This window comes from Anser anser, assembly GCF_964211835.1.
Source record: "Anser anser genome assembly, chromosome: 1".
Taxonomy (NCBI): domain Eukaryota; kingdom Metazoa; phylum Chordata; class Aves; order Anseriformes; family Anatidae; genus Anser; species Anser anser.
In genome coordinates this window covers 4333266-4360276 of record NC_139720.1, presented here as the reverse complement: position 1 = coordinate 4360276, position 27011 = coordinate 4333266, and the positions used below count along the sequence as shown (strand labels likewise).

Below are 27011 nucleotides of genomic sequence, written 5' to 3'. Positions count from 1 at the left end.
TTGGGCAGAGGCTCATGATGTTGCTGCATGATCATGCTCACCAATGTGACTTCCACCTATTTGACTCTGAAAGTTCAGCAGTAGCAAAATAAAACTTCATAGATGCATAGTAGCAAAGGCTGGTGTTGTCTCATCCATCCTGCTCCAAGGCACTGCTTGCTCTACCCAAACCTTGCTTGATGGAGAGGGCTTGAAAATAAACTACCAAAACCTCGCAGTATTCACACTACAGCAAAAGGGAATTTGGTGAATCAGATTCAAATTTAACCCATCTGATGTGGGTGAAGGGACTTTCCATCTCCAGAGAAAGCTGGAAAATGGTCTAGGTTTCTTCACCGTTTTTCCTTTAATCCCAGTTAATTTTTGTGCAAGAATAAAAGTAATATTTTTTTCCTAGTGTTTAGCAGTGTGTAATATTAAGAGAGAATGTTGTTAGAAGGTAACATATTTAATGTGGTAATGGACTCCTGCTGCACTGTAAAATGCCAGACCCAGTGACTTAAATTTGAGATACAAGAAGGGTAAGAGCTAATGCTTTTTTTTAAATAAATAAAAAAAATATCTTCAGTTAAAGGGAAATGACTCCTCTTACAAAACACTCGTTTGAAAACTGTGTTTAGAAGTTTAGCAAGGGTCCTGGTGATGACAAGCGACCTTTGAGAGAAGTACTGGCATTGTGTTTTCTTTGCAGGGCTGGAGTTGATTAGGTGTCCAGGATAATGCTCAGGCAGTGCCAAACAGTTATTTGCAGGGTGGGATTTTCTTTTCTTGCTCACTTCCTAACTGTTTTGACAACTCATACAAACACCATTGCACTGATAAAGGATCAGGGCAGCACTGTTTATGGGAATTGGTGTGGAAGAACCCCCTGCTTTCTGCTCCTGGCTCTTTCACCAGCAAACAGGGTGGGAGTCAAAGTATGCTGAAGGAGACCATCCCCAGCAGACACCTGATGAGGTGGTAAATAACCCTCTGGATTTGCAGATCAGGAGGGGAACACATGAGTTATGAATGAGCATGGGAGCCACCCGTTTACTTTGTGTTTATTTGAAAGCCCACTTTTGGCTTTCCTGCATTGGGTCTCGGTATCTGTTTTGGATACCAGTGCTGCATCTGTTTGTGTGGTGAGTAGCAAATGAGAAAAGATGTGAATGAGCAACTGGATGGAGTTGCTCAGAAGCTTTCTTTTGTTTTCTTGGGAATCAAAGCCCTTGGGAATCTCAGGTTGTGTGACAAGCTAGGAACCAGATGGAGAACTGTGGGTAAATCTGTATTTTAGTTTCCCCTTGTGTGAGATGAGTGTGCTCATAGGGCGCTTTGAGATGTGCAGGTGATCAGAGCTGCATAAGGCATTGGCTCCTGTTAGTAGGCATTGCTTTAAGTGTCTCTAATTACATCTTTTTGACGACTGGTTCCGGTCGTTTATCCAAGGGACCAACAATAAATTAAATTTTGCATGTATTAAATAATCTAGACAGGCTACTCAAACCACTTCTGTTTTACACGGTACGATGCGACATGAATTAAAGCCCTTGCCTGAAAATGATCCACCCATCAAGGTTTTCCAAATGCCAGCAAATCATTAGATTGCTGGCTTATTAAAGAAAAACATAAAAAAGGAAAAGAAGAAAAAAATGTTAATATAAACTCGTTGCTCTTTGCAATATGACCTGGTCAGTTTTTCATGAAAAACATGGGTGCTAGGGAAACTTAATGCTTATCATACTGAAATCATTTGAGGGCCCTGAAGAATTAAGAGCAGGCATTAGGTAAAGAGCTAATTTATATCAAAACCAATCCAGATTCATTGTGGAGTCATTCATGGGCGTACAATACAGAGTATTCAAACACATGATCTGGTGCTATTAAGAGATTTGTTTTTCTTGTATTTATCTCTTTAGGCCAAGTGTAGGCTATTAAGGCTTGGATCCTCTGAGCGAATAGTAGGAATTATTTTTATTCTCAAACACTTTGGATTAAATGGATTGGCACATGTGTTTTATTGTAAGGAGTGGACACATACTGGGTCTCAGGCACACCTCCTGCAAACTCTTTTTGTGTAGACCTCATTAATATTCCGTTAATACCGTCAAGGCATGCAGCACTCAGATGCTTAAGTGTTCTGCCAACCTTAAGTACGTGAGTTTCGCATTTAGTGTTCAGTGTGTAGCCCCCATGTGACTTTGGCCCTGGCTGAGCCATCAGAGATAATTTCATTTTTTACTAAATTGAGCCACTGTGGATGCAGGGAATGGAACCTGCTTTGGGTGAGGAGGCCTGTCTCAAGGAATAACACTGGCGTTCCTTTAATGGGAGATCTTTGGGGTTGGCCAGCAGCATTTAATGCAGTCATGGTATCATACTGAAGTGTCATCCACAACATGTTTGGCACATTGATTCAATCTGGGACATCTTATCATTGCATCTAGCACTTGTCTTGTGCGTCCTTGAACATAAATTGGCATCTGTACGCTTCTCCTGCTTATATAGTACGAGGGAGCGTGGTAAAGGATTGCTTTTAAATCCATCAGTGTTGTTGGTTTTATGTCTCAATAGGTTCTGAGCATGGTGATCAATGCAGCTTACAAGCCAGGGAGTGTTTTACGAGAACTGCAGCTAGTGGAAGACCCTCAGTGGAATTTCCAAGAGGAAACACTCAAAGCAAAGTAAGTCTTCGGTGTGTGCTCCTTTATATAGGAGGCTTCAGAAATTGTACTGGCTTGGGGAAAAGAAAAAAAAAAAGAGCAGGAGATTTTCTGTATTGTGAGAGTTTTGCTTTTTTAATTATCATTTTGCTTCAGTGAGCTACCTGCCTAGTTCTATAGCAACTTAAGAAGTGAAATGTTCACCTGAATGGTTCGTTTCTATTGTCTTTCTCCAAGCAGCCATCCAGATTTTGAAGAAAAATGCCATGTTCATTCAGTGAAGTCTTGAGTTTTATGATAAGGTGCTCCAATAAGCTTGGCTATTATTGATTTCATTCAATTCCTGGCTTTCTAAATGTAGCAGTATTGCTGCTTTTAATATAGAGCCTGTCACTCTAATACAGAAGAACCTGGCAAGAATCAATGGCACAAAAAGTGTAAACAATATAGCAGGGATATGTTTTTAAATAGGAGGGTGGTTAGGACAAAATACTAGCAGATGTGGGGTTCAGATTATGTTTTAATGCCTTTCTAGAATAAATTCTATCTAAATCTAAACAATATTTAAGAAATCTTGGTATCTAAAAAAACCTCTGTTTTCCTTTTCAACTTTAAAATGTACCATTTATGTCTTCTTTATATACGGGCACTGTATGTAGTATGTATCTCAAGAGCCATTATTCCTCTAAAAGAGGAGAGAATCACCAATACTCTCTCCAGATCCCTCCCAAAAAGCAATTCTTCCCATTTTAAGACAAAGGTCAACAAATAGTTCTTTGTAGATAGCTCTCTCTTTTTGACCAGCTTGATAGCTGTGACTTCTTGAGTGCTGACATTAAATGCAGTGAATTTCACCCTTTATGCTGAACTCTGTTACTCCTTTTCAAATAAAAGCAGTTTTGTTTTGGTTATTTACAATGATTTGCTGTCAAATATGGAATTATTGATTGCTGTTGTATTTGATCTTTGGCCATGCAGATACTGCAGAAAGCTCTTGTGTGCTCTGATTGAGGGAGAAAATTGAGAACCTTTTATTCCGCACAATCAGAAACTGGAAAGGAGGATTGCAATTAGCATTGAGAAGCTACTATAAAATCCTATTTTAATTTGCTTCTCTCACCCATGTGGAAAGTCATGCTTTTGTGTTCATCAAATGAAATTTTGTGGATGGGAATCCAAAAGTCATCCTTGTGCATGCAGATTTTCGTTAAAAATAAAACCAGGTCATGGGCGATGACTTCATTGATTCTGGGCTCCCACACCATGTACTAGCAAACAACAGATAATGCACTCCAAAAAGTACTTAGCAGTTGTGAAATCAAGTTGTAATGCTCCATTTTTATGTTTGATCCTGCAAAGACTCAAGCTCGTGGGCAATTTTCCTAGTAGCAGTGTTCAAAATAGAAATTTGTTGGGATTTTTCAGTTGAGTGTGAGTATCTATGTGGTGCAAAAGCAGTAGTATGTACTTCTTAAGGCTGCTGCAATCCTTATTACACTTACCATCCCTCACTGTTACGTGATGTGCTAGTTGTACTGTTAGGACCACCTCCATCTCCTCTACTTTCCTCCGTGGCACTTCCACCCATTTGTTTCTGTGTCTTTTTCCTTCTCCTACATATTTAGCAGGGCAGCCAGCCCGCTGGGTTATATCTTCTACCTGTATAGCCTGCCAGATAAAAGTATGCCAAGGTTAATATTCAATGTTGGCCAGACAGTCACAAGCTGTGTGCTCCTGTATGATGGCTACCCTAGGAGGCAGCAATCTCAGCTCTTCAGCAAGTCGAACAGCATCTTTCAACTTTATCAAGCCACAGGGTGGATCTTTACAGTCTCAGAGCTGGGACAGCAAGTCTTGGAGTGACTTCTAAGCATAGTAATATATTCTCATTCAGTATGGCGTTGTCCTCTGGCTCCTTAGGAGGCAGAGCTAATGGTGCTGGAGAGAACCACACAGCTGCAGCTCTCTGGTTTCTGGGGCTGGAGCACAGAGTGGTGCTGATGGGTCGTACCGGCTTGCCTGCAGGTACCTTGAGTACTTCTTGGTGTGTAACAAAGGGTAGACGTGCCCTATCTGACTACCCCAGGATTTTTTTTTCCCGTCCTGGGTTTACTTGAGCTGTTTCATCAAGCCTACTGGGGTTTTAATTACATCTGCTTGTGCAGAAGCAGAAAAGGAAACATGCTTATGAAATCAGCTACCCTGAGACGTGCAAACAGCACATGCCATGCTACATCAGGTATGACAGTCTGTTGTGCTCCGGAATCTTAAACAGAGACCTGTAACAAGCAAACGCCTGTCTACATCGAGTTCCAGCTATGCCAGCTCCCAGTGGTGTCTTGCTGCTAATGATGACAGCTCCGCAGCCAGCTGGAGCGCCGGCGCTGTAATGTGACATGTCGTGTCACCGCCTTCCTTCTGATGCGAACTGACAACTCCTTAGATCTCGACAATGTTGTTGTTTGTTTGCGGCGATGGTTGTGGTAGGGTAGAGCAAAGGGGAGGGAGGAAGATGGTGAGAAGGCGGCGTTTTATTTTCCCCACTGGCCCAAATGCCAAATCATTCACTGCCACGAATGCATTAACCCAGTCTTAGGGCAACCTGCATTTAGTTTATGCTACTGTCAAGAGTGACCAGTGCAGAATCAATTACGCTAGCCTTGCAAAGAAGTTAAACAATTTAGATTGTCCAAAGAGATGTGTCCGCAATGTCTGATGGCATTTGCTTCCCATCAGCACTGCTGGCTCTCTGTGAAAATAGTCAAACCTGATTTATTGGTGATGATGAGTTAGAAATGTCAGGCCCAATCCCCTGAATTCCTATGAGGAATAGACAAAGCTGTGGGCATTCAGCCCTCCTGTTTTTGATGCTTTAATTTCAGTGCCTACGTCTAGATTTGGCTTCCCAATCTTATATACAAAGGCTTTCATTTCTAACAGCTGTAAGCGGGGTTGATAGGGCTTACCCGTTTTTACAGGACTTTGTAAATAAACAGTACCATTGTGTGCAGAACATTATCTGGTGTCTTGTTTGAAGCCTAGTTAATCAAAATATGAAAGATGCGTATTCCTGGACTGCTTGTCAAATGAAGTTCTGAGACTTACAAATCCAGTAGCTGAATTCTAGGAATATTAATCCCAAATCACAGTCTTTTCACTGTGGCTGCTTTACAAGACTTCCTTTCATTTTCAATAGATTGTGTTGACGAGTTTGATGTCTTCTTTGGCTTGCTTTTGCCTCAACAGCTGGCAAGGGTTGCTCTCAGGCCTCCCAGGTTCCTAGCCCTGTTTGAGGGAGTGAAGCATTACCCGTGGTTGGTGGAAGAGAACCTAGAGACGAGATAAGCAAACTGGATGTATGCAAGTGCACGCAACCAGATGGGATGCATCCAGCTCTGCTTGAGGGAACAAGCTAATGTCATTGCAAGGCCACTCTCTGTCATATTTGAAAGTTCACTTGATCAAGACAAACATCAGATTGCACCTCAAAAAGGACAAGAAGGAGAATCCAAGTAACTACAGGCTGGTCAGCATAACCTCAGTCTCTGGAAAGGTTATTAGGCAAAGCCTCCTGAAGGCTATTTCCAAGAACATGCAGGACCAGAGGGTGGCTGGGAGGACTGAGCATGGACTTACAAAGGACAAATTCTGCCTGCTGTGATGAGATGACTGCTTTGGTGGTTGGGGGAAAACCAGTGAAAGTTATTTGTGTTGATTTTAACAAGGCTTTTGTCACAGTCTCCCATAATATCTTTAGAGCCAAGCTGTGGAGTGGTGGCAACTCCAGGTAGCAAGCGGTTATTAAGGGTGGTCCTCAAATGTCAGTACAAATCTACAGCTCATGTGATGTGATTTGTCTTCTGCATCAGCTCTGCTACCTACTTTCTGAGGCACTGCAAGGGTGAATTAGTGTAATTACCACTGTAAACTACCATGGTTTTATTGATTTTACCCAGATTAGGAGTATTTGCAGAATCCTTGGTATTCAGGACGGACTGAGTAGCTTTAAAGGTGTCAAGGTTTTGATGAAAACTTTAGAGTTTTTATTTATTTATTTATTTTATTGGCATTTGCAATGGTCCATATAGGCAGGGTTTGAATCAAACGATGAAGTGGATGTTAGACAGTTTGTGCTGCTGGACTGGTAAATTGCTTCTGGTAGAGCCAATGCAGAGAGACTTTGGCTGTCTGCTGTTGGTGGCTGGTGTTTGCAGGAGATTTCGTGTGTTTGATGGACTTTGAACGTGGAAAAGAAATTGGAAATTTCTTGCAAAAGAACAGATAGGAATTTTTGATCCTCTGAAAGGAGATGGAGGCTTTTAGACACTGAGTTTTTCAAAATAGTCTCAAAGGTTGTCAGAACTGCTAGCTATATCCTTGTGATGAAACCTTTGAAAATGAGGGTAATCTCAAAGCTCTTGCTGTTTGATGTATCTTCATCACGAGCCTTTTCACATCATTGCACAATGGACCCCAGCTGGAGCTCCTAGAAGACATTTTATTCTCATGAATGTCTGGTTCCAAAAGAAGAATAAGTATGATACTGCCAGCAAAGTGCTATTAGCTCAATATTGTTGCTCATGAATCAGCAAAGATCCTGAGTATATTTTTCCTGGAAATGGTTTCAGCCAGAGGGGTTTCTCCAAATTTTGGGATCTGAGGGCAGAAAGAAAAGGAGAGTAAAGTAAAATTTCTTCAGCTCGAGCTGAAAAATCATTTTTAAAATAACAGTGATTTCCAAGCAAACTAAAAATATTAAGCTTGACACAGCTGTTTTCTGTCTACAGTGCTGCCATGCTGTGCATGCAGGTTACTTACCGCTTAAAAGTAGTTAAGTTGATAGGAGTCCTTGTATGAAAGCATCAATAGGAATATCAGTAGTAGGTATTTTTTTGAATGATGCTAATGGAAAAGGTTTTTCTGATTATACCCAAAGGAGTTCTTTCGCATGGCTGTCCTAGACAAGCTCAAATTACATTTGGTGGTGTTTGTGTTAGAAATCTGTAGTGTGAGAAATATGGAAAATATTAGTAGAACCTGGTTTATAGTTGAAGGAGGTGCTGCCAAGGCCAAAATCATGTAAAAAATAATACTGCGGCCAGTATTAACACGTTGGGTTGTTGAGACTGATTGGTGCAGTCGTGTTGATCTACATTTTGCCATGCAGTCTGTTAATTGCTATGTGTGTTGCATTCAGACCAAACTGTGAAATCAGTCAGTTGTTCGTTTTCCTAGTTTCATCTTTTTCTTTCACCAGGCACTTTACGATGTACAATGGGTCGTTTCTGGGTAGCCAAACACAATAGGAAGTACGCAGTTAGAAGTCAGCCATCCTTGAATAATACCCATCAGGCAGTTTTCTTAGCTTGTAAGAAAGAAGATCAAGAGGCAATTTGATTACAGTGCTTTTGCAGGGAAACAAAACCAGATGCAGTCTTTTCATTCTCGTGGTGAAAGTCAGAACAAGGACAAATAAATGTAAGTTAAATCCATACATATCCATAAATAAAATGAGTCATAGATTTATAGATACAGGTTCTCCTGCTGCCAGGTTTCTTCCAGCATGAAGACCTTAAAGGGGAGGCTGGTGCTTTTCTAGAAGTGGTGCTTTAGTCCAAGCAAAGTTGTTGGGGTTCAGGTGAAGGTAGCACAATGAAATTCTGCAGCCTGTCACAGATTTACTGACCTAACGATCTAGGCCATCATTAAACTTAATGGCTTCTGGAGAAGTAATAAGGGCAGGAGTCTTTTCAAACACATTGAAAAGAAATATAAAACATTTATAAGTAGATATATTTTAATGCCTGTAGAATTTGTTCTTTTCATATTAAGTTTTGCCAAACCCCTTTTAGCCAACCAGCCTGCACAGCTATTTCATAGGGGAGCTGGGATAACAGTGCTCTCTGTCTGGAAGAAGCACTTTTTCCAGTTTATATCATATGTCTGCCAAGGTCTGTCAGGGTGCACAAAGGGTTGGCTAATTAAATAAGGAGAGTGAATGGCTCCAGGACTGTCTCCATAACCCGGGTCATTTTGGGGCACCAAACAGGGTGTCAGAGCCTCTGGTACCTTGCAGAGATGCTCCTATAGGTTCTGGAAGAGCTTTGGGTTGAGGTGACAGTTTGAATCAAGTCTTTTGTGACATGAGAATGGTTGGATTGGGCTATTCTCAGACCTGAGTTTCATTTGGGTACCCTCTCTACAACACTTCACATACCATGAGATTGAACCCTCCTCCCATATCTCAGTGTTTCCAGAAAGAGCTTTTGGGTGGTAGAGCAGCAAGAGTTGGTTTCTCGGTTGTTTTGTGCAATTCAGTAAAATCTTCAGAGGGAGGGAATTGAGTCCAGGTGCATGCTGTGTATTTTAACTCTCCAGCCACGTCTCCTTTGTTTCTCTTCCTCTTCCATATCTGACTATCAGGAGCTGCCTCCCTGCTAGTGACCTGTGGGTTGTAAGGTACTCACAAATGCTTTGTCTCATTTTTCCTGATGACTCTATCTTCGTCTTTGCTTCCAATCCAGTAATCTCTCTCTTTCACTGTCTCCCTCCCTTTCTTTTGTGTGTCACTTTTCTCTCCTCTAAAGCACATTTATAATGCCTTAGCACTGGGCGCCTGCATGATAGTCTCTTGTGTTGCATTCCTCAGGATGCGTAAGAGATGTTTTAAAAACCTTATCTCACTGTTTACAATAGCTTGGTGCTGCTGTTTAATAAATTATGGGGATAATTGGTTTTTCAGAGTTCACATCTACAATGTATTACAGCACGGATGTAACCGTATCTTTCTTTCACTTATCGCTCAGAAACACTTCATATAAAACACTGAAATAAATGTTTTAGTAGCACATGGTTAACAAATTTAAGACAAAGCTTTCATTGCGGATTTCTGCTCTAAGCATTCCCTGTAGGAATCGCTGTTTTTAGGGCCTGTTCCTGGAACCCTGTTAAACCACTCCAGAGACTCCCAATGAGTTCCTCGGGCTTTGGACTGCCCAGATCTCATAGCAGTGAAGTCATCTAGTCTCCATATGGCAGACAATCGAGGTTCACCCAAATACTTCTACAATGCAAGTGACCTTAGCTTGCATGGTCAAACTGTGGGCATGTTGTGAGCTGGCACATGATGTGGGAGCTGCCTCAAGAAAGATGGCAGTGGAGGAGACCAAAGGTGTAGTGAGGGTTTCACAGCCCATCACCAGTACAGGATGGTAACCAGAAAGTTCTGCAAGTCGTATAAGCTTCTCATCACAGGTCAATATATAAGAAGAGACTACACCCTTCTCCCCAAAACTTTGTGTCAGCTCATAGTATTAGTGTACTATCTGGCATAATGTCTGCACCAAGTCTGTTGGAAGCTTATTCTGACTTTTGCTGTATCTCTAGGTATATCCAGTTTGCACTTGTATGCCTCCCCAAACCAAACCATGGTGCAGCTCAGCTTCCAGGATCATTTCACCCAACCTTTCCTTCAAGTCTGCCTGAAATGGAGTCACTTAACCAAGCAGACCTATTCCGGCCCTCCCAGGAGACACATGCTCCCAAAACCCATTAAGGACTGTGTCTCCCTAAGAGAGGGCAGCATCTGGTCTGTAGCATCAAAGCTTGATTGGTAACACAGGGTCGTCTTGAACTCTTTTCTAGATACAGAGGGAAGACGTACAGAGCGACTGTTAAAATTGTGCGAACGTCGGATCAGGTGGCGGATTTCTGCAGAAGAGTCTGTGCAAAGTTGGAGTGCTGCCCCAATTTGTTCAGCCCTGTTCTGGTGGCTGAAGTCTGCCCGGAGAACTGCTCCATTCATACTAAAACCAAGTACAGTGAGTATTGGCTGCAGGACTTGTTGCTAGCCAGGTATCAGAGCAGTGGGATACTGTGTGAGCTAGTTATGGAGAACATGAGTGGGGTAATACATTAATATTGAGTAGGATTCATCTCATGTAGGTTGAGTAGTTATTTAATCCTGGCTGGGTCACTATGGGCTCCCTTAGTATTCTGTACGGAGAAACAGGCATTGCCAGAAAACAGTCCATCTCACTCCATCCTAATATATCTCTTGGAAACTCACTGCTCTTTGGAAGTATTGACTTTTCTTTGTATGCAAAGTTAATTTAAGGAGCACATAAAAGGAGCCTGCAGTGGCCAGCTGAGATTTAAACCTCTGCATCTGAGACACCTTCATTAGCTTAGGTGAATCGTGTCCTCCTGCTTAACAAAGAGTTTCCAGCACAATCACCAGCATGGGCCAGTATCGCAGTGCTGAGGTGCTGGAAGGAGTTTGGTAGCATTGACCTTCTCTGTTCAAGGTGTTTAACATTTGAACTTGTTCCTGCCTATTCAGGAAGGCTGAAGTTAAGTGTGTATTCAGCACTTTTTGTTGTCGGTGTTACTGTTATTAAGTACACCTGATAGACTCCTAGCTCCCATTGGTAGTGAATGGAGAGCTGGAGGGGTACAGCTGGGGGATCTACAGCTGTGATTTTCTTATCCTAGAGCTGGTGTTTGTATTTGGCCAGATGAATGGTGCCCTAAACTGATTTTATGAAAAGCTTGGTGCAGTTCCAAACTTTGACATGGGTGCCAAGTAGCATTTTAGATGTCCCAGGACACCCTGCTTGTCAGTCCCAGAGGATGATGTAGAACATGTCAAAAAGCAGATTGAACAAAGCCCCTAATGTAAAGCCAGGAGACTTTCACATGCTTAATTTCAGTTTGGGCCAAGAAATACTCAAAGTTAGAAAACAGAAACAAAACACATTCCTTTGTGCATTGGACCAACATACATAATTCAGGATAGATAGCCCTCTCTACCCTCTACTGAAACTATTAGCAACTGAAAATGTGTCTAAGGCTGTTAACTCATGCAGAAGGGCATTAGATCAAGTATGAAACATGTTGGCTTATCACTTAAAATTGCTGCTTAGCTTAGTGGAAACTTTCTCTAAGTACACAGTGTGGGGTTAAATTCTGAACTCATCACCAATAAAAGTGTATACATAAGAGCTGTAACATTTTGTGCTAGTCCACAATGACGTCTTATGTTTACACTGGATTTTTTTTTCCAAATCAAGGCATTTTAAAGCTCCTCGTAAAAGTGCACCTAGAGTGTAACACTGAATCAGTAGCAAAAAGCGAGCTGAAGTTCCCATCTTTTCGTGGTTTAAAGTTTTCAATTAGAATTTTACTTTCATTTCTCCAGCTTATTATTATGGGAAGAGGAAAAAAATCATTAAGCCACCAATTGGGGAAAATAACAACATGAAAAGTGGTCATGTCAAGCCAGCCAGACGCAGAAAAAGGCGGAAATCCATCTTCGTGCAGAAGAAAAGGAGGTCATCAGCTGTTGATGTTAATGCTGCAGGCTCTGGAGAGGTACGCATTGCACTGGGATAAATCAGCAAATTTCCCTCATTGCTTCCCTCCCTCCCCAACACATCTGCATCTCATTTTTGAGGGACTTATCAACAACCTCCCCCCTCTTCTGTCTCCTATTTTGAATCCCTCCTTACCACTCTGTGCTTCTAAGATTGGACTGGTTGTACTGGGACACTTTGAAGATTTCTGCCCTTGCCCGTTCTGGAATTAGCAGATACAGTTTTTGTTTCCACCTTTGCAATGCTCACTAGCTAATGTGCTGTCTGATACGGTATCTTTGTTTTCTTTCACTTTCTTATAACCCTGTAGGCAAACAGATGAACCTGCTAGATGCTTTTTGCAGCATCCAGAAGACTGGAGGAGGTCTGTGACCCATGTCTGAGATCTCTAAATATTCTAATAAATAGTAACTATTGGGCCAGTATGGTTTCGAGGGCTTTTAATTCTTCATTAACCATTCATTCAAGCTAACAATAGAAGTTCTGGAAGCCTTAGAAGTCAAGTAAATGGTTTGTGTCCCAAACGTGTGGTATCTGAGGCCTCAGTCTTTTCAGGACGCAATGTGATATGACAGGATCCCAACAGCAATGATTCATGTCCAGCTGAAAGCTGGAGCCAGCTTGATGAAATCGCTTTTTTGTGGACCCTTCCTAGGTGGTTTTCCTATGACAGTAATGATAAAGCTCTTGTGTCCTTTCCTTTCTTCAGCTGAGTGCTATCAATTGCTGCTGCTTCATGCAACCCCAAAAAAAACCTCATTCGGTTAAATTCCCTCTACTTCAGCTGGAGGGGGGCAATTTCTTATCCACTATCACTTGATTGCTTGCATCTTCATGACTTAGTCCTCATTTAGGTGTGGTTCAGCCTCATTTCCTTAAATTATACTGCTTCAAAGGAATTTAGATTGAAATAAACCCATTTTAAGCTGAAATCAACCATTACCCAAGTTTTTTGGCCTTTCAACCAATATAACTAATTTGGTCTAAATTTTCTCTTTCACTTAAGACCTGTGCATGTGCCTTGGATGCATGATCAGAGCTAGACTGTCAAAGCGATTTGGGCAATGTAGGTATACATAAAATTCAAAATACACACTTTCCATCAGTTGGAGTATGTCTGCAAGCTCTGTGTGACAAAGATCCCAGGAATCTTCTGGGATCTGCTAGTCACATTTACCTGGAAATTTGCACTGCATTGTTAATAGTTAGGTTCTGGGCCGAAAGCAGAGAAATCTGAGTGAAGTCCTTTCTACCAGATTTTATGGAAATGCCAGCTAAGCAATGCCTTCCATGCATTGGTACATCCAGATGTTTTTAAAAGGTGATGTTTCCTTCAATTCCAGTGACACCCGTGACAGTTAGAAGCAAGGTGAAAGTTTAAAATCAAGCCTATTTCTGATTTTACTTCATCTCAAGCAACCTGTGTTTTGTTTTTTTTTGCTTCAAATATTTTTTATTTTCCCTTCTCGTGCACATCCACAGTGCCACAGGGTTTGAGATGCCAGCACAACAGAGGAACATTTCATGCCAGATGACTTATTACCATTGCCCTTTTGTTAGAAACAAATAAAAAGAACTTGTTCACTGGGTATTTTTTACATCTTGTAACATATCTAAATTGAGGTATTTTTTACATTTTGTAACAAATCTAAATTGATGGTTAATCTACATAGCACTGTAACAAAAATGAGATAATTTGGTTAAAATAAATGTTACCCCAGACCGCCACGGACATGGGTGTGCAGTTTGACCCGGTGCCTTTTGAGCTGCTGCTGTATTCATCTCCGTGGCTGGCTGCCATTTCTCTGATGGTCCTTTTGCAGGAGAGCGAAGATGATGAGCCAGATGTGATGGAGGACGAGACAGGGAGTGAGGAAACGAGCTCTGAGATCCGCGATGACCAGACCGATACCTCCTCCGCTGAGGTGCCCTCCACCAGGCCCCGGCGAGCGGTCACCTTGCGGAGCAGCACCGAGTCGGACAGGCCTCCTCCCACGGAGAGGGCCCGGCGGAGCCGCAAACCCCAGCCCCTCTCCTTCGGTGAGGCAGAGAAGTGCTCGCAAGTCAAGGAAGTGAGTGTGCCTGCAAGCTCCCAATTAACGGCGTGTTTTCCCTAATGCTTTTTGCAGATGACACCAAGTTGGGGGGAAGTGTTGATCTTCCGGAGGGTAGGAAGGCCCTGGATTGATGGGCAGAGGCCAATGGGATGAGGTTCAACATGGCTAAGTGCTGGGTCCTGCACTTTGGCCACAACAACCCCATGCAACGCTACAGGCTTGGGGGAGAGTGGCTGGAAAGCTGTGTAGAGGAAAAGGATCTGGGGGTGCTGATTGATGCTTGCCTGAACATGAGCCAGCAGGTGGCCAAGAAGGCCAACAGCATCCTGGTTTGTATCAGGAACAGGGTAGCCAGGAGGACCAGGGAGGTGATCGTCCCTCTGTACTCTGCTCTGGTGAGGCCACACCTCGAGTGCTGTGTTCAGTTCTGGGCCCTTCACTACACGAAGGACATCGAGGCCCTGGAGTGTGTCCAGAGCAGGGCTACGAAGCTGGTGAGGGCTCTGGAGCAAAAATCCTGTGAGGAGCGGCTGAGGGAGCTGGGGTTGTTTGATCTGGAGAAGAGGAGGCTCAGGGGAGACCTCATTGCTCTCTACAACTACCTGAAAGGAAGCTGTGGAGAGCTGGGGGTCAGCCTCTTCTCACAGGTAACTAGTGATAGGACGAGAGGGACTGGCCTCAAGTTGTGCCAGGGGAGGTTCAGGTTGGAAATGAGGAGACATTTCTTCTCAGAAAGAGCAGTCAGGCATTGGGACGGGTTGCCCAGGGAGGTGGTGGAGTCACCGTCCCTGGGGGTGTTCAAGGAAAGGTTGGATGTGGTGCTTAGGGACATGGTTTAGTGGGTGATATTGGTGGCATGGTGATGGTTGGACCACATGATCTTGGAGGTCTTTTCCAACCTTAATGATTCTGTGATTCTATGATTCTATAAATTGACCTTCAGTGCCAAGCCTTTCTCATCTGAAGAGGGCATCTCCACTCAGCAGCGGCAGGGTTTTCCACACCAGGTAGTTTTCTTTATGAGAGCTTTTGTTTTTACTTAGGAAATTAAGCATGAAGAGGAAGAGAAGCTTGTCTTGGACAGTAATCCGCTGGAGTGGACTGTGACGGATGTCGTGAGGTTTATTAAACTGACTGACTGTGCACCCCTTGCCAAAATATTTCAGGAGCAGGTAGAGGTCTTCATGTAACTCTTCTCTTTGTGTCCGTGGTGTTTATTCACATTAAAAAAAAAAAAAAGAAAAAAGAAAAAAGAGTCTGATGAGGCATGGGTACCCTTGGAAATTCAAGTCAGAGCCTTATCAGATACTCAGAGAGAAAAGAAATCCTCCAACCTGAGTCCTTGGCAAAATCAGAAAGTTTGGTCCTTTCTTATTTGTGGTTCTATGGTCCATGCCAAGGCCCACAGTGTAGCACAGCACCTTAGAATATCGACAGATAGTGGTTATATGGTACATATACATCTGTTTCTCTTGGCCACATGGTTGCACCCATTTTAAAATATCGGCCTGGAAAGCAGAAAACTGCCAATCAAGCACAAAATTGGCTGCATGAATTTTGGCACCAACACCTAGGTGCTCCAAGTATGTAGGCACCAACTTCCCATCTACGTCTTTTTGAAGATCTGGCAGTCAGGCAGGCCCTTGGGTGACCTAATTCCAGGAGATGCCAAACATCTCCCATTACGGAGGTAAGTTTACAGGAGTAGAAGCTAATGCCCTTCATCTCAAGTTAGTGTGAACGTGTAAAATTTATATAGAAACAGCCATTCCTTGGCTAATGAGTAACAGCCACTGCTGAAAGTAAAGGGCAGCTCTAGGAAATCGTAGTTAGAAAGAAGCAGTGTGGTTAATTAATCCATAGCTGATGGCACTCAGTGGCATGGCCCACTGCATGTTGAACTATCTCTGATTTTTCATCATGAGTAGCTGTGTACCAGGGTACAGCAGCTTTGACTGGGGGAAACTAAAGTGTGAGTGTGGAGCAAGGCTGAAACACTCTTGTAGCACGATGCTGTAGTCGCTGCACTGCAGCATGCTCCAACCATTTGTTAATCAGCCTGGAATAACTCCAGGGCTTGAAAGCTAACCCTGTCCCTCCTGTGCAAGAGAATTTTATAGGAACTTTAATCAAACACAGATGACTGGAGCGTTTCCTTTTTATTTGCCGTACCATCAAGCCATAGCATCAAGCTTCAGCATAGGAAGAACCTGAACAACGGGACAGTCCTGATCAAAGCAGTGTTTAAGGTGTCCAAATCCTCCTTGTGTTTAACACTACCTAATCAGGGCTGTCCTGGGGAGTTTATGTTGCCTGGGAGTTACTGTGCTTTTTCTGCACTTACATTCTGATCCTCCCGAGGGGGTAAAAAGCAGTTTTGTAGCCCACTGGTCTGCTTCTCAGTCCATTAAAGAGTAAAGAGGACTTGAGCATGTAATTAAAAGGAGGATCATAAAGCCAACAGAAATCCCTCATAAAATGTCTTTTGTCTGGGGTGCTAGTTCAGAGAGTTTGGAGCATAAATATGTCTGAGGGAAGGAGGTGACCTCTGGAGGACCCTTCACCACGCCGTGATTTTGTGATATCAGAGATTGCAAGAGCTCGTGGAGCTCCAAGCCCCCTCTTCTTGGTTGTTCAGCAGCTGATGCAGAACAAGGCAGATCTTGGGTGGACCAGGGGACACAGCATGGACTGAGGCAGACGTAAACCTGTGTTAAGCAAATCATGTGCCAAAAGAGAGGAAAGAAGGGTCTGGCTTGGCACTGGGACTGACTTCAGTTTGTCCTTTCAGCTCCCTGCTGTGTTTCCTGGTGTGTGCTCTGCAGCCTTCTCCTTGCCTCAGTTCCTCAGCCATAGAATGGGACTTATCTGATCTTTCTGGTCCCCTCTTTAGAAGGTGATCCAGCATTTTCACAGCTGGGAGGCTTTTCCCAAATGGTGGGTGAGGTGAGAACCTATGAATACACAACTTCCAAACAAAACATCAGGTACCTCAGAAAAAGGAGATGGGTTGCATCAAAGTGGGAGAAAAGGGCAGAGGACAAAACTGTCTTTAATTTTTGGGGTAAACTTCTCTTCTTGCTTCTCCATATCTGGTTCTGCTTTCTGCCTTCAAGAATCCATAAACAAAACCGTTATCACTGTGTTTTTCCTCCCCAGGACATTGATGGCCAAGCCCTCCTGTTGCTGACACTGCCCACGGTGCAAGAATGCATGGAGCTGAAGCTTGGTCCAGCCATCAAACTGTGTCACCAGATTGAGCGAGTAAAAGTTGCTTTCTATGCACAATATGCCAACTGACTGCACTTCTCCATTTCCTTCTATTCCCCTTCTTGTTCCCTCTCTTTTTTAACATTGTGACTTGTTCAAGTTTTTCATCCCCTCCCTCTTTTCCAAAAACACACGGAATTGGAAGCTCTGGGAATTAATCTATGGGGGAAAAAATAACACAACGAAAAACTAGCAACAAATTGAACTAATTTTTCAGTACTTGTAGTAAAGCACACTGAAAGATTGCTGGCATCTCTCCTCGTGAGCCTCGCCAACCCATTACGCTGTGGTGCCAGGCCAGCTTTGATCAGACGGTTTGTCATTCTTTAAAGCAAAGCTACGGATGGCAGACACATTCCCAAGGAGAATGGTTGGACATTTTCGGCTGATGATGGTTTGTGTAGGTCAATTTCTGGACGTGAACAATCCTTTTAGCCAACTCTGACACACTTCTTTCATATTGAAATGGAAGTGAACATCTGTAACATGACCTGGGCTTTACTTCAAATTGATCTTAGTGATCAGTGGGCTTTTTTTGACCCCCTCTCCAGTCATACGAAAGGATGAAGTGTTATACCAGTCGTACGCTACTTGTTGTACCGGAGTGATTTATAAAGGAGGACTCAACCCACGGTCTCTGTATGGCATCAGACAAAGCTGCAGTGAATTGACAGGGCTGCACCAAGACCTAAGGCACAGTAATGCTTTCTGAGCCACGCTGGCTGTGTACAAGAAGCTGAATGTCTCAGTGATGGGATCTGTACAGTATTGCATTCTTGTAAAGGACCATGCATGATATCCTTCATAGTCAAGCCCATCCAGTTAAATTCAAGTCACTTCAAAGGCCTGGTTTTGGAGTCCATGGCATTAAAAAAAAAAAAAAAAAAAAAAGGTGTTCAGATTTATTGGTGAGACTGTTGAGAAAGTGCTGATTTCACTTGCACCTTCATGAATCTAGTTGATAGGTGGGAATAAAAATCATCAATGTTTTCAGGCTGCAGTGTTTTCAGGTAAAACACCAGCTGAGGATCCAGACCATTGCACCCTCTGTCACCAGTCTCCAGACAGCCTCCAAATTGTCCCGACGGCACCCTGGCTAGTGAAACTGGGGGCTTGCTTTGTGCCAAGTAGGTTGAGCACCAGAGAGGGTTTGCCTTAGTTGTATATATATAGGATAAGTATTTGCCATTTACTTTACAGGGATATATGACCCTCTGAGTCCCACATGTTGAGCCTGATTTTTCTGTAACTCAGAAGAGGTCAGTGACATCACATTGGCATAAAATTCTCACCAAAGCAAGAACCAAACTAATTCTTCAGACCAAGTCTGAATTTTGATCTGACTTTAAGGTGCAATAGAATTGAATCCATCCATCAGAAGGCGAATTGTATGGTTTGTCCTGAGTTTTAGCCTGATTTCGTAGGAAACCACTGATTTCAGCAGACTTTTATTCACAAATCACAAACAGACCATAGTTCCCTGGCCTCAGTTTACTCACCCTTGAAATTTAACACAGTGATATTACAATGCTGTAATGCCAGAGCCACCTTGCTGTAATGCCAGAGCCACTTCGCCAAGACCTCTTCAAAAAGAAATGCCATTTCTAACCCTAAATCTGAAATCAGTGCTTACAGCCCCCACCTCCAGCAGTTACCATATGTTGACAACAAACTTGGATCAGAAAATCCTGCGAACCACAGTGTGCTCAGATAAACCTCCTGGTCAACACCAGGCTGTCACTGCTGCTTTCTCCTTCATCAATTATCATCTTAGATTCTTTGGATTAAAGGTGGAAAGCCTCGGAAATAAACATTCTGGACTACATCCAAATCTGCTCTGGAGCGTGTGTTAGGCAAGAAGTGTTAACTCTTTTGCCATGCATCACTGGAGACTTTCAAGTCTGTCTTTCAGGGATTTCCTGATTTGCCACTGAGGAATGTGATGGGTGCAACCACTGCAGGCTGGGCCAGATCCTGCCAGCTCCTGGGACTTCACCGAAGATGATCTTACATGGGAGATCAAGTGGACTGGACCTGCTGTCAGCTGTTGTCTTGTACTGAAGATCTTGTTGTTCAAGTTTTAACCAAATGAAAGGAAAAGAAGTAGTCACCTCTGTGCCAAATGGTTTTCCTTTGTTTCTCAGAAGTCCAGGAATAGGATTCTGGACTGTTGCAGACATTCAAAAACTTGGCTTTAGACTGGATTTCGTACTACTTTGGATTCATCTAACTATCCTACTACTTCAGATTCCTCTAAAGATCCCCTAAAAACATCACACCCCATTTCATCTCTGAAAAGAAGGGGATTCTGCCCAGCAAAAAGAGAGCAGAGCTGGGAAAAAACAAACAAACAAACAGTGTGCTTCTCCCAGCTCCACCTTGCTTCAGCCCGCTCCCTCCCACAGCTGGTGCAACCTCTGCCAGCAGGGGATAGCTCCCAAAAGACTGCTGTCAGAAGAACAAGTGTACGAGGACGTTTCAAGGAAGGGAAGGAGAATGACTGTTCACTAAGCAGCATCCTAGCACTGATCCTTTGCTTACCACGTCCACCTTCTTCTGAGCATCCTTTTCTGCTCTGATGTTCCTTGGAGTTTCTGGCCACTGGGATTTGTCAGAGACATGTAATAATTGCTGGGATACATTGAAAAAATGTTCAGTGCTTTCTCCATCAACCCTGTAACTGTAGATATTAATTCCTATGGCAGCTAACTACTCGTGGAGGCTTGGTCAGGGAGCAGACAGCCACAGACTCTGAGAACAACCAGCCCTTGTGTTGGCCAAGCTGGGGATGGGTGGAGCATTGAGCCCACCACATGGGAGTCTTTACTGATTGTTCAGGGAAGTCAAATCATATTTAAAACTCACCTATTAAACAAACAGACAAAAAAAGAGTTTAATTTTAGCTCGCACTGGCTCTTTTATTTCCTCAGGTTTCTCTCTCCTTACCATTTGTCTTTCAATTTAATGTTCTCCAGTGTCCTCTCGTTTAGCTCTCTCTATCCTTTTGGAGAAGATGATAACCTGAAATTAGCCTAAAATTACCTTGCATCAAATGGGTGGTGAATGGTTTATTATTATTATTATTATTTAGTCTACAGGATGGAAAGAAAAAGAGGATTGGGCTACTGTTGTCTGCTGCACTGATTGCCTTCCAAAGAAGCTGGAGCTGAACCTCTTAGACAATTTCTTAAACTAGAGGGGTAAATGGGCTTGGCATACTTTAATTGGGCAGTATACTCAGATTGTCACTTGAAACTCTAATCTCTGAAGAGATCAGAGAGAACTACTTACTCTTGCCTGTACTTCAATTCCTGAAAATTAGCAAGGCTTTGGAGTAATTTACTTCAAAAAAAGATGTTTGAAACCCATTCTTCTTAGGGTAAAATAACACTTCTACTTGCTGTGTAGAAGCTATGTAGAAGTATAAACCACTAGAAGGTTTTTTTTTTTTGGTCCTGCGTGGGTTCTGGGTCAAATGCAGAGCTGGTGCAAATTCATAGATACACCAGTAACATTGGTGAAGCCATGTCTTCTCCCACCCTGTTCTGAATTTGGTACTCAGAGCAGAAGTTCATTGTGTTAGCAGTTTAAAAAGGCCACCACTGTAAAATGCTGAATTCATGATTATCCAAGACCACTACCAAGGGCTGAGGAGCAACCCTGCAGTTGCTTTTGGGCTGTTGGATGCTGAACTTCAGGACGTTCACACAGACTGCTTTTCTCCCACAGGAAGGGTGTGCAGGCACCCGTTGTTGGCCTCCTTTCAGACACATAGGACTGAGGATGGACATTTTTAGAGTTTTGTGCTCTGGATTGCAAGTAAGGGATTGTGGAGCTGCATGGTACCTGTCCATCTCCATCTGGCTTCTTTTCAGCTTGAGCTGAATCAGGTTGAACAAGTCCATGGGCAGGTCCCTGCTCCCTTCCCAACCCCATCAGCACTTACCTTGCAGAATTCAACCAGCTCCTAGTCTTCAGGCCCAAAACGCTGGTCTCTGACATTGGATTAAAGGGGTAACTTAATGAAAATGCCCATGATTTCCAGCTGGTTGTCCTGCCTCCTTTCTGTTCCTCTCCCACCGCAAAGAAAAATGTTCTCTTTGGTTCTTCTTCCCTTTCCAAATTAAAAACACAGCTCCCATCCATACTCCTGTTCTCTCCTCTGCGCCAAGGTGACCGAACCCTGGCTGTTTCTACCTCTCAGAGGCTTGTCGGCCTCAGCTCTGAGAAGTATTTCAGGGTCTCCAGCTTCACCATGTTAATCATATGCACTAGCTCTTGAGAGTTTGATCCTGCAGGGTGCAGAAAACCTCCTAGAAATGCTGTGGTAACCACTAAGATCAGGACAAGTGCTTACACACCTTGTCCTTATCGAAGCATCTAGCAGATGCATGTCCTAGCTGAGATGGCCTCATCTACACTGACAGAGGTATTTGAATGTTGGATAGGATTTACAGAGTTTCTCAGTAAGTTGGATACATAAAGCCCATTAAGATTTCACTCTGGGTAAGCAGCTAATTTGCCTTAAACTGGAACGTCACCATTCCTTGGCTTTAACCCGCAGCCTTCTGCAGTCCACAGACGTTGTATGGAGCAAACGCTGTCTCAGCTCTTTGAAGGCCAACCAGAACCATTGGGCCACCATAATCAATGACTGGTCACCTGAAAAGCCTGCTCTGGTCTTTTCAGGGCGTAAAATTGATTGTGATGCAGCTGCCGTGTAACTGCAATGTTTTAGACACTTGAGGTATTTCAAATGCTTTTTGCTTTTTTGGTGCAGAGTGTCTGGAAAATTGATGCAGCTCAGACAGTTCCTCCAATTTCAAAATTCAAGTGCCAAAAGAGAAGAACATGCTGCAACTGAACACCATTGAAACCAGCTTTATTACACGTGGATAAATATAGTCTCAAGGGCTCCATTTTGGTGCTAAGATACGTCATGCTGTATTTTCCATTGCTTGGAATTACAAAGCTGATTCCCTTTTTCAAGAAATAATTTCTGTAATCAGCAACAGCTTAAACATTAGGATTTTATATTCTTTTTTTCGTGTGACTACACGTTTCTTTAATTCAGATACACTCAACAAATAAATCCCCTTCTCCCCAGTCATGTGAGTTTTGGAAAACTTTTGTACAGTGTATATATATATGTACATATATGTAAAAGCTCTTTAAAAATGTGATTGCATGCAATTTTTTTTCCTTTGATAATACTTTTTGTCGTATCAGCTGACCTATGATTAAGGGAATCTGTTACTCAGGATTTGATCCAGAAGTGACCGAGATTAGTTAAAGGACCCTCACACATGTGGGCTGTGAGACCAGGTCTTCATGAAATTCTTTCACCTAAAAGTCAAAAAGTGTGGAGTTAATTAAAACAAAATTTAAAATCCTCCTTCTCCCAGCAGGTGGATATTCAGCTGCAATCTGCCAGGCTTAACGAGAGAAGGCTCATGTCCTTAGGTACTCATGAACTCCAAAGAAAGGAGCAGAAGCATTTAATGTTCTCATTTATTATTTGGTATGATACTCCGGCAACAAGTGCAAATGATCTTAATGGCTGCATTTAGAATATGAGCCAGTCATCAAAGATGAGAATTTTACAGCCCAGTAGTCCTTTAAATGTCAGCTGTCCTGCAGGAGAAGAGTGGTTTTGCAATGATTTGGTGCCATGCACTGAAATTCTCTTGCTGAGAGAATATGAATATATATGAACTGCACAAAAACATACTGGGTCATAGTTTTAAGTACACATGCCCTTTTTATTATTTTAGTCTTTCATGTGAATTCTTACCCTGAAAAAGCTTTCATGTTGCTGATTTAAGACTCCCACCTCTGTAATGGCCCATCGCACAACATGCCAGCAGAATACATTTATATCTAGCATGAGTCGGGGAGTATTTGTGGACAAGCAGTTAGTTCAAGTGAGATGCGTGTCCTGCTTAATGCAGCAGGACAATTTCTGTGTGGCAACCTACCCACAAATATTCCTGGCCTCAATACCTTCCAAGGATGGTGGGGAGGGTTTCAGGGAAGAAGAGGAGGGTTAGAGTTCTGGGCATGAGATATCTTGGACATGGAGAAGGACCTCTCCAGAGAGGGAGAGGCAGTTATGGTCCATCAGCATCATTCCTGAAGGCTTCTCTGTCTTGTTCACAATAAAGATGCTTTGAGCCCTTGCAGGGGCCAGGTGAGAGGAAGGAGAGAAGCTGACAATACATGCACAGCTAGTATGCTGGCAGGTTTGTATTTTGGTTTGCTGGTGGAGAGGCAGGGATTTGGCCCAGGTGGTTCTAGACTCTTTGCTGGGTAGGGAGCAGTAGGAAAGATTGTTCCTTCTTCCTTGTACCTAGCTCCTGGGCATTGCCTGGGTTTGGGGTTAAAGAACCTCCTCTTGCACCTTTCAGACCTCCAAATGAAATGTCAGGGGCTAAAACTTGGTCTCTCTCCCTTAGAAATAGGTGTTACTGCCCTGAGTTCAGGTTGTTGATCTGCAAAACTCTCTCTTGTGTGTTACGATGTGACAGGACAAAAATTAACATTCCCAAGTCACCCAACCTGCTTATTGCTGCTCTAGTGTCACTAGAGATTATGGTCATTATGTCTGCTTATAGCTGTGTGCACTATGTTTCCCAGTCCCCGTTCAGCCAAACCTGGTCAGGAAGTGCCAACATGTGCAGTTACTCCAGCAGCCTTCGCCTTCAGGGGCCTGCTTGCTAGAAAACATTCCCCTGGTGAATTGTGTCCTGACAATTCCATGTACACAGACAGGGATATCAAGTACAACCAAGCATCTGCTGTGGTATGGTCCAAACGAGGTGAAAGACCTCAAGTGCAGACTTTGAAAGGGGTCAAGGCTTCTCATGTGCCAGGGTGAGACAAGGCAAACACTCAGACCCTCCTGTCTGGTATGGAATAACACAAATTAGCTCAACAACCAGCAGTTATGGTCCATTCGTGGTGATGCACGTTGGAAATCTTTGAATTGTTTTGCATTCCAGTTTGTACTGAAGATTTGATTCAAAACTGTGTATATAATCCCTTCGGTGTGTTACAAAGATATATGTATGTGTGTGTATATATATATGTATATATATGCGTGTATATATGTATGTGTATATATATACATATAAATCAATCAATGCTGGTGTTTTTACTTTTTCAAGTTCACAGGGCAAAGGGCATGTTGTTAGTTTGCTGTAAGATTCTATTCTGTATATATGTTTTCATGTAAATAAGTGAAAATCTATATTCAGAGTTATATTTTAATTTTTATTCAAAAATGAAATCCCCTTTTTACTTGAAGCAATTGTAAGCTATGTTGTTAATAAAGTAACAATAAACCACATTTCTCTTCAGGGTGGTAGTTTTTTTGTTTGACTGGACAGTAAGGGTTGTGCTTTGTTATATTTGGTTCTCCTGTGAGGAGGTAAGGTGGGAAAGCCATCTCTTGGCTTTGCTGCAGAGATGCAGTAAACACGAGTTCCCAAGCCATACAGCAGTCATTAAACACAGGAACAGCCATTCTGCAGTGGTGGAAAAGAGGTATTTGTTGGGTCAAAAGGGTGGGCTGCAGTGATTGTGGCATGCTTTGCAAGCAAGTCTTTTATCACACGCTTCCATCTTACATTGCTGTGTGCATGGGAGGAAGTGAGCACAGAGTCTAGAGAAATAGCAAATAAGGGCTCGCATAACCCTTATTTTGTTCTTGCTCAGACAGTCCCATTCAGATATCTCTCGTGGATACAACAAAAAGAAAGAAACAGAATTGCTCTTTGCATAGTCCGCTGTTTCTCTTAGTTCATCAAGACTGGCCATGCTTTTTCAGGCAAAAATACCACCATGGGCAAGCAAGTGGGTTTAGGGTGATTTACAAAGAAGTAAAATCACAGAAAAGATATTTTTGCAATGTCAACAAAGTCTTGAAATTAAAATCCTTCTCTGTAACTCATTATCATGCTGCAGTCATAGCCCATGTTTTGGGAAGTACAACACTGCAGATAGAGAAGTGACCTGTCCAAATAGCCTTAAAAATAAAGTATCAGTCCAGTGGACAGTGATGTGTTTTGACACATGACTTGCTAGACCGTATGTAGAGAATGGGAAGGATTTATCCAAGGAAATAATTCTGAGCTAAGTCAGACGATGACATAAAACTAAAAGAGCAAAGTCTTGAATGTTTTATGATATTCTTCAGACTCCAGAGGTGAAAATAAATCCATGTATCTCCCTACAGCTTATTACATACTCATTTAAAAGTAATGCAAGGGTCAGGCATTGGTTTTTAAATTTCTGCCCTGTCTTAGGGAAGACATGCTCAGAGCTCTGCAAAAAGCTAATTTTTGAAAAATGTTAGGCAAAGTGATTTTAGTAAAACACTGGCAATAAATTCCAACTGAGTTCCTTGAAACTAATTTCCAACACATGAAATACCATTGTCATATGTGGTTTCCTCAGGGGAAAGACATCTACCAGCCTTGCTTCTCACATCACAGGCCAAGATTTTGAAGACTGACCTCCATTTTTAGTGTTGCAGTTTTTCATGCACGATTAATATGGGAAAGATTTGTAGATACTTCACCTGATTTGTAGTCACAATCAAGAACTCATTTAAGCAGCAGTATGAACACCCACATGTAGTTACCTCCCCCATTAAAAAATACCTAGAAAAATAAAGTTAAGTTGGATTTTCAGGTCTCTGAGGAAACACCGTATTTCTTTTCTTTATACAGAAAGAACAACAACAACAAAATATAATTCTTTTTCATCCCTATGATTTTTAGATAGGCTTTCAACACAAATAATTATTATTATTATTAACCATATTGTTGCTGTTACTGCTACTGTTGTTAGTATTGTTATTATTTTTAATTTCAAGATTCACACGCTTTAGTGAAATTTAATGATGATTCTCACTCCTTCTACTGCTACGATATTTACCTAAGAGTGATACACCTCTTGCTACAGTGTCTGTACTCAATTACCATAAGTTGATTTTATAACTGCATCTCAGCTGAAAATCTAATTACACTGTCTTTTCTAATAAGTCATGAAATCTTAAAAGTAGAGAAAATAGTGCTGCAAGACACCTTGAGGTGTCAGCTTGACTGCTTCCCCTTCACAAGGCAAGACCAATTAGACATATCTTATTCCTATCTGGCATTTGTTTAACTTGACCTCTGGATGGGTGTCAAAATCTGACCTCCAGCAACATGAGATTCCCCAGCGCTTCTACAACATAAAAAAATAATAATTAAAAAAAATGAAAACCACAAAAGTGATGGCATTTGGATGATGAAGTGTAATATTCCCAGGCACAACTACAGTGCTGATCTTGCCATTGAATGGCCATCATCTTTTTCAGCATCTCCAAAGTTTAATAAGACTAGAGATTAATGTAACAATTAATAAAAGCAAAAGTAGAAAAATCACAGTTAAGATTGATTAAATTTAAAGTAAGCAACTGCAATAACAATTTCAATCGTAAGTCCTTAGCTGGGGATGTAGAGTATATGATGTGTAGGCTACAACAGGCAATGGTAGTTAGGCAACTCTCCCATAGTATCTACTGCTGCCATCATCATGCTTTTCTCTTGAAATAAAGGATTGTAAGGCAGAGCTCCCATCTTTCTTCCAGCCAATTCAATGGCCTGCTGCTCATGGCC

General features: G+C 42.4%; 1 protein-coding gene across 4 annotated transcripts in view; it reads left to right on the top strand.

Annotated features, from left to right (window-relative positions):
• The window catches only part of SFMBT2 (Scm like with four mbt domains 2), a 117795-nt gene extending 93106 nt beyond the window's left edge, over positions 1–24689 (top strand). For all 4 annotated transcript variants that reach the window (XM_083840518.1, XM_083840516.1, XM_083840517.1 and 1 more), the window contains 6 exons: positions 2557–2666; positions 10290–10465; positions 11845–12017; positions 13843–14091; positions 15120–15248; positions 17236–24689. In XM_083840518.1, the coding sequence (XP_083696644.1) occupies positions 2557–2666; positions 10290–10465; positions 11845–12017; positions 13843–14091; positions 15120–15248; positions 17236–17376 (978 nt within the window). In that variant the 3' untranslated portion in view covers positions 17377–24689. The remainder of the gene's footprint in view (positions 1–2556; positions 2667–10289; positions 10466–11844; positions 12018–13842; positions 14092–15119; positions 15249–17235) is intronic.
• Positions 24690–27011: the final 2322 nt, after the last annotated feature.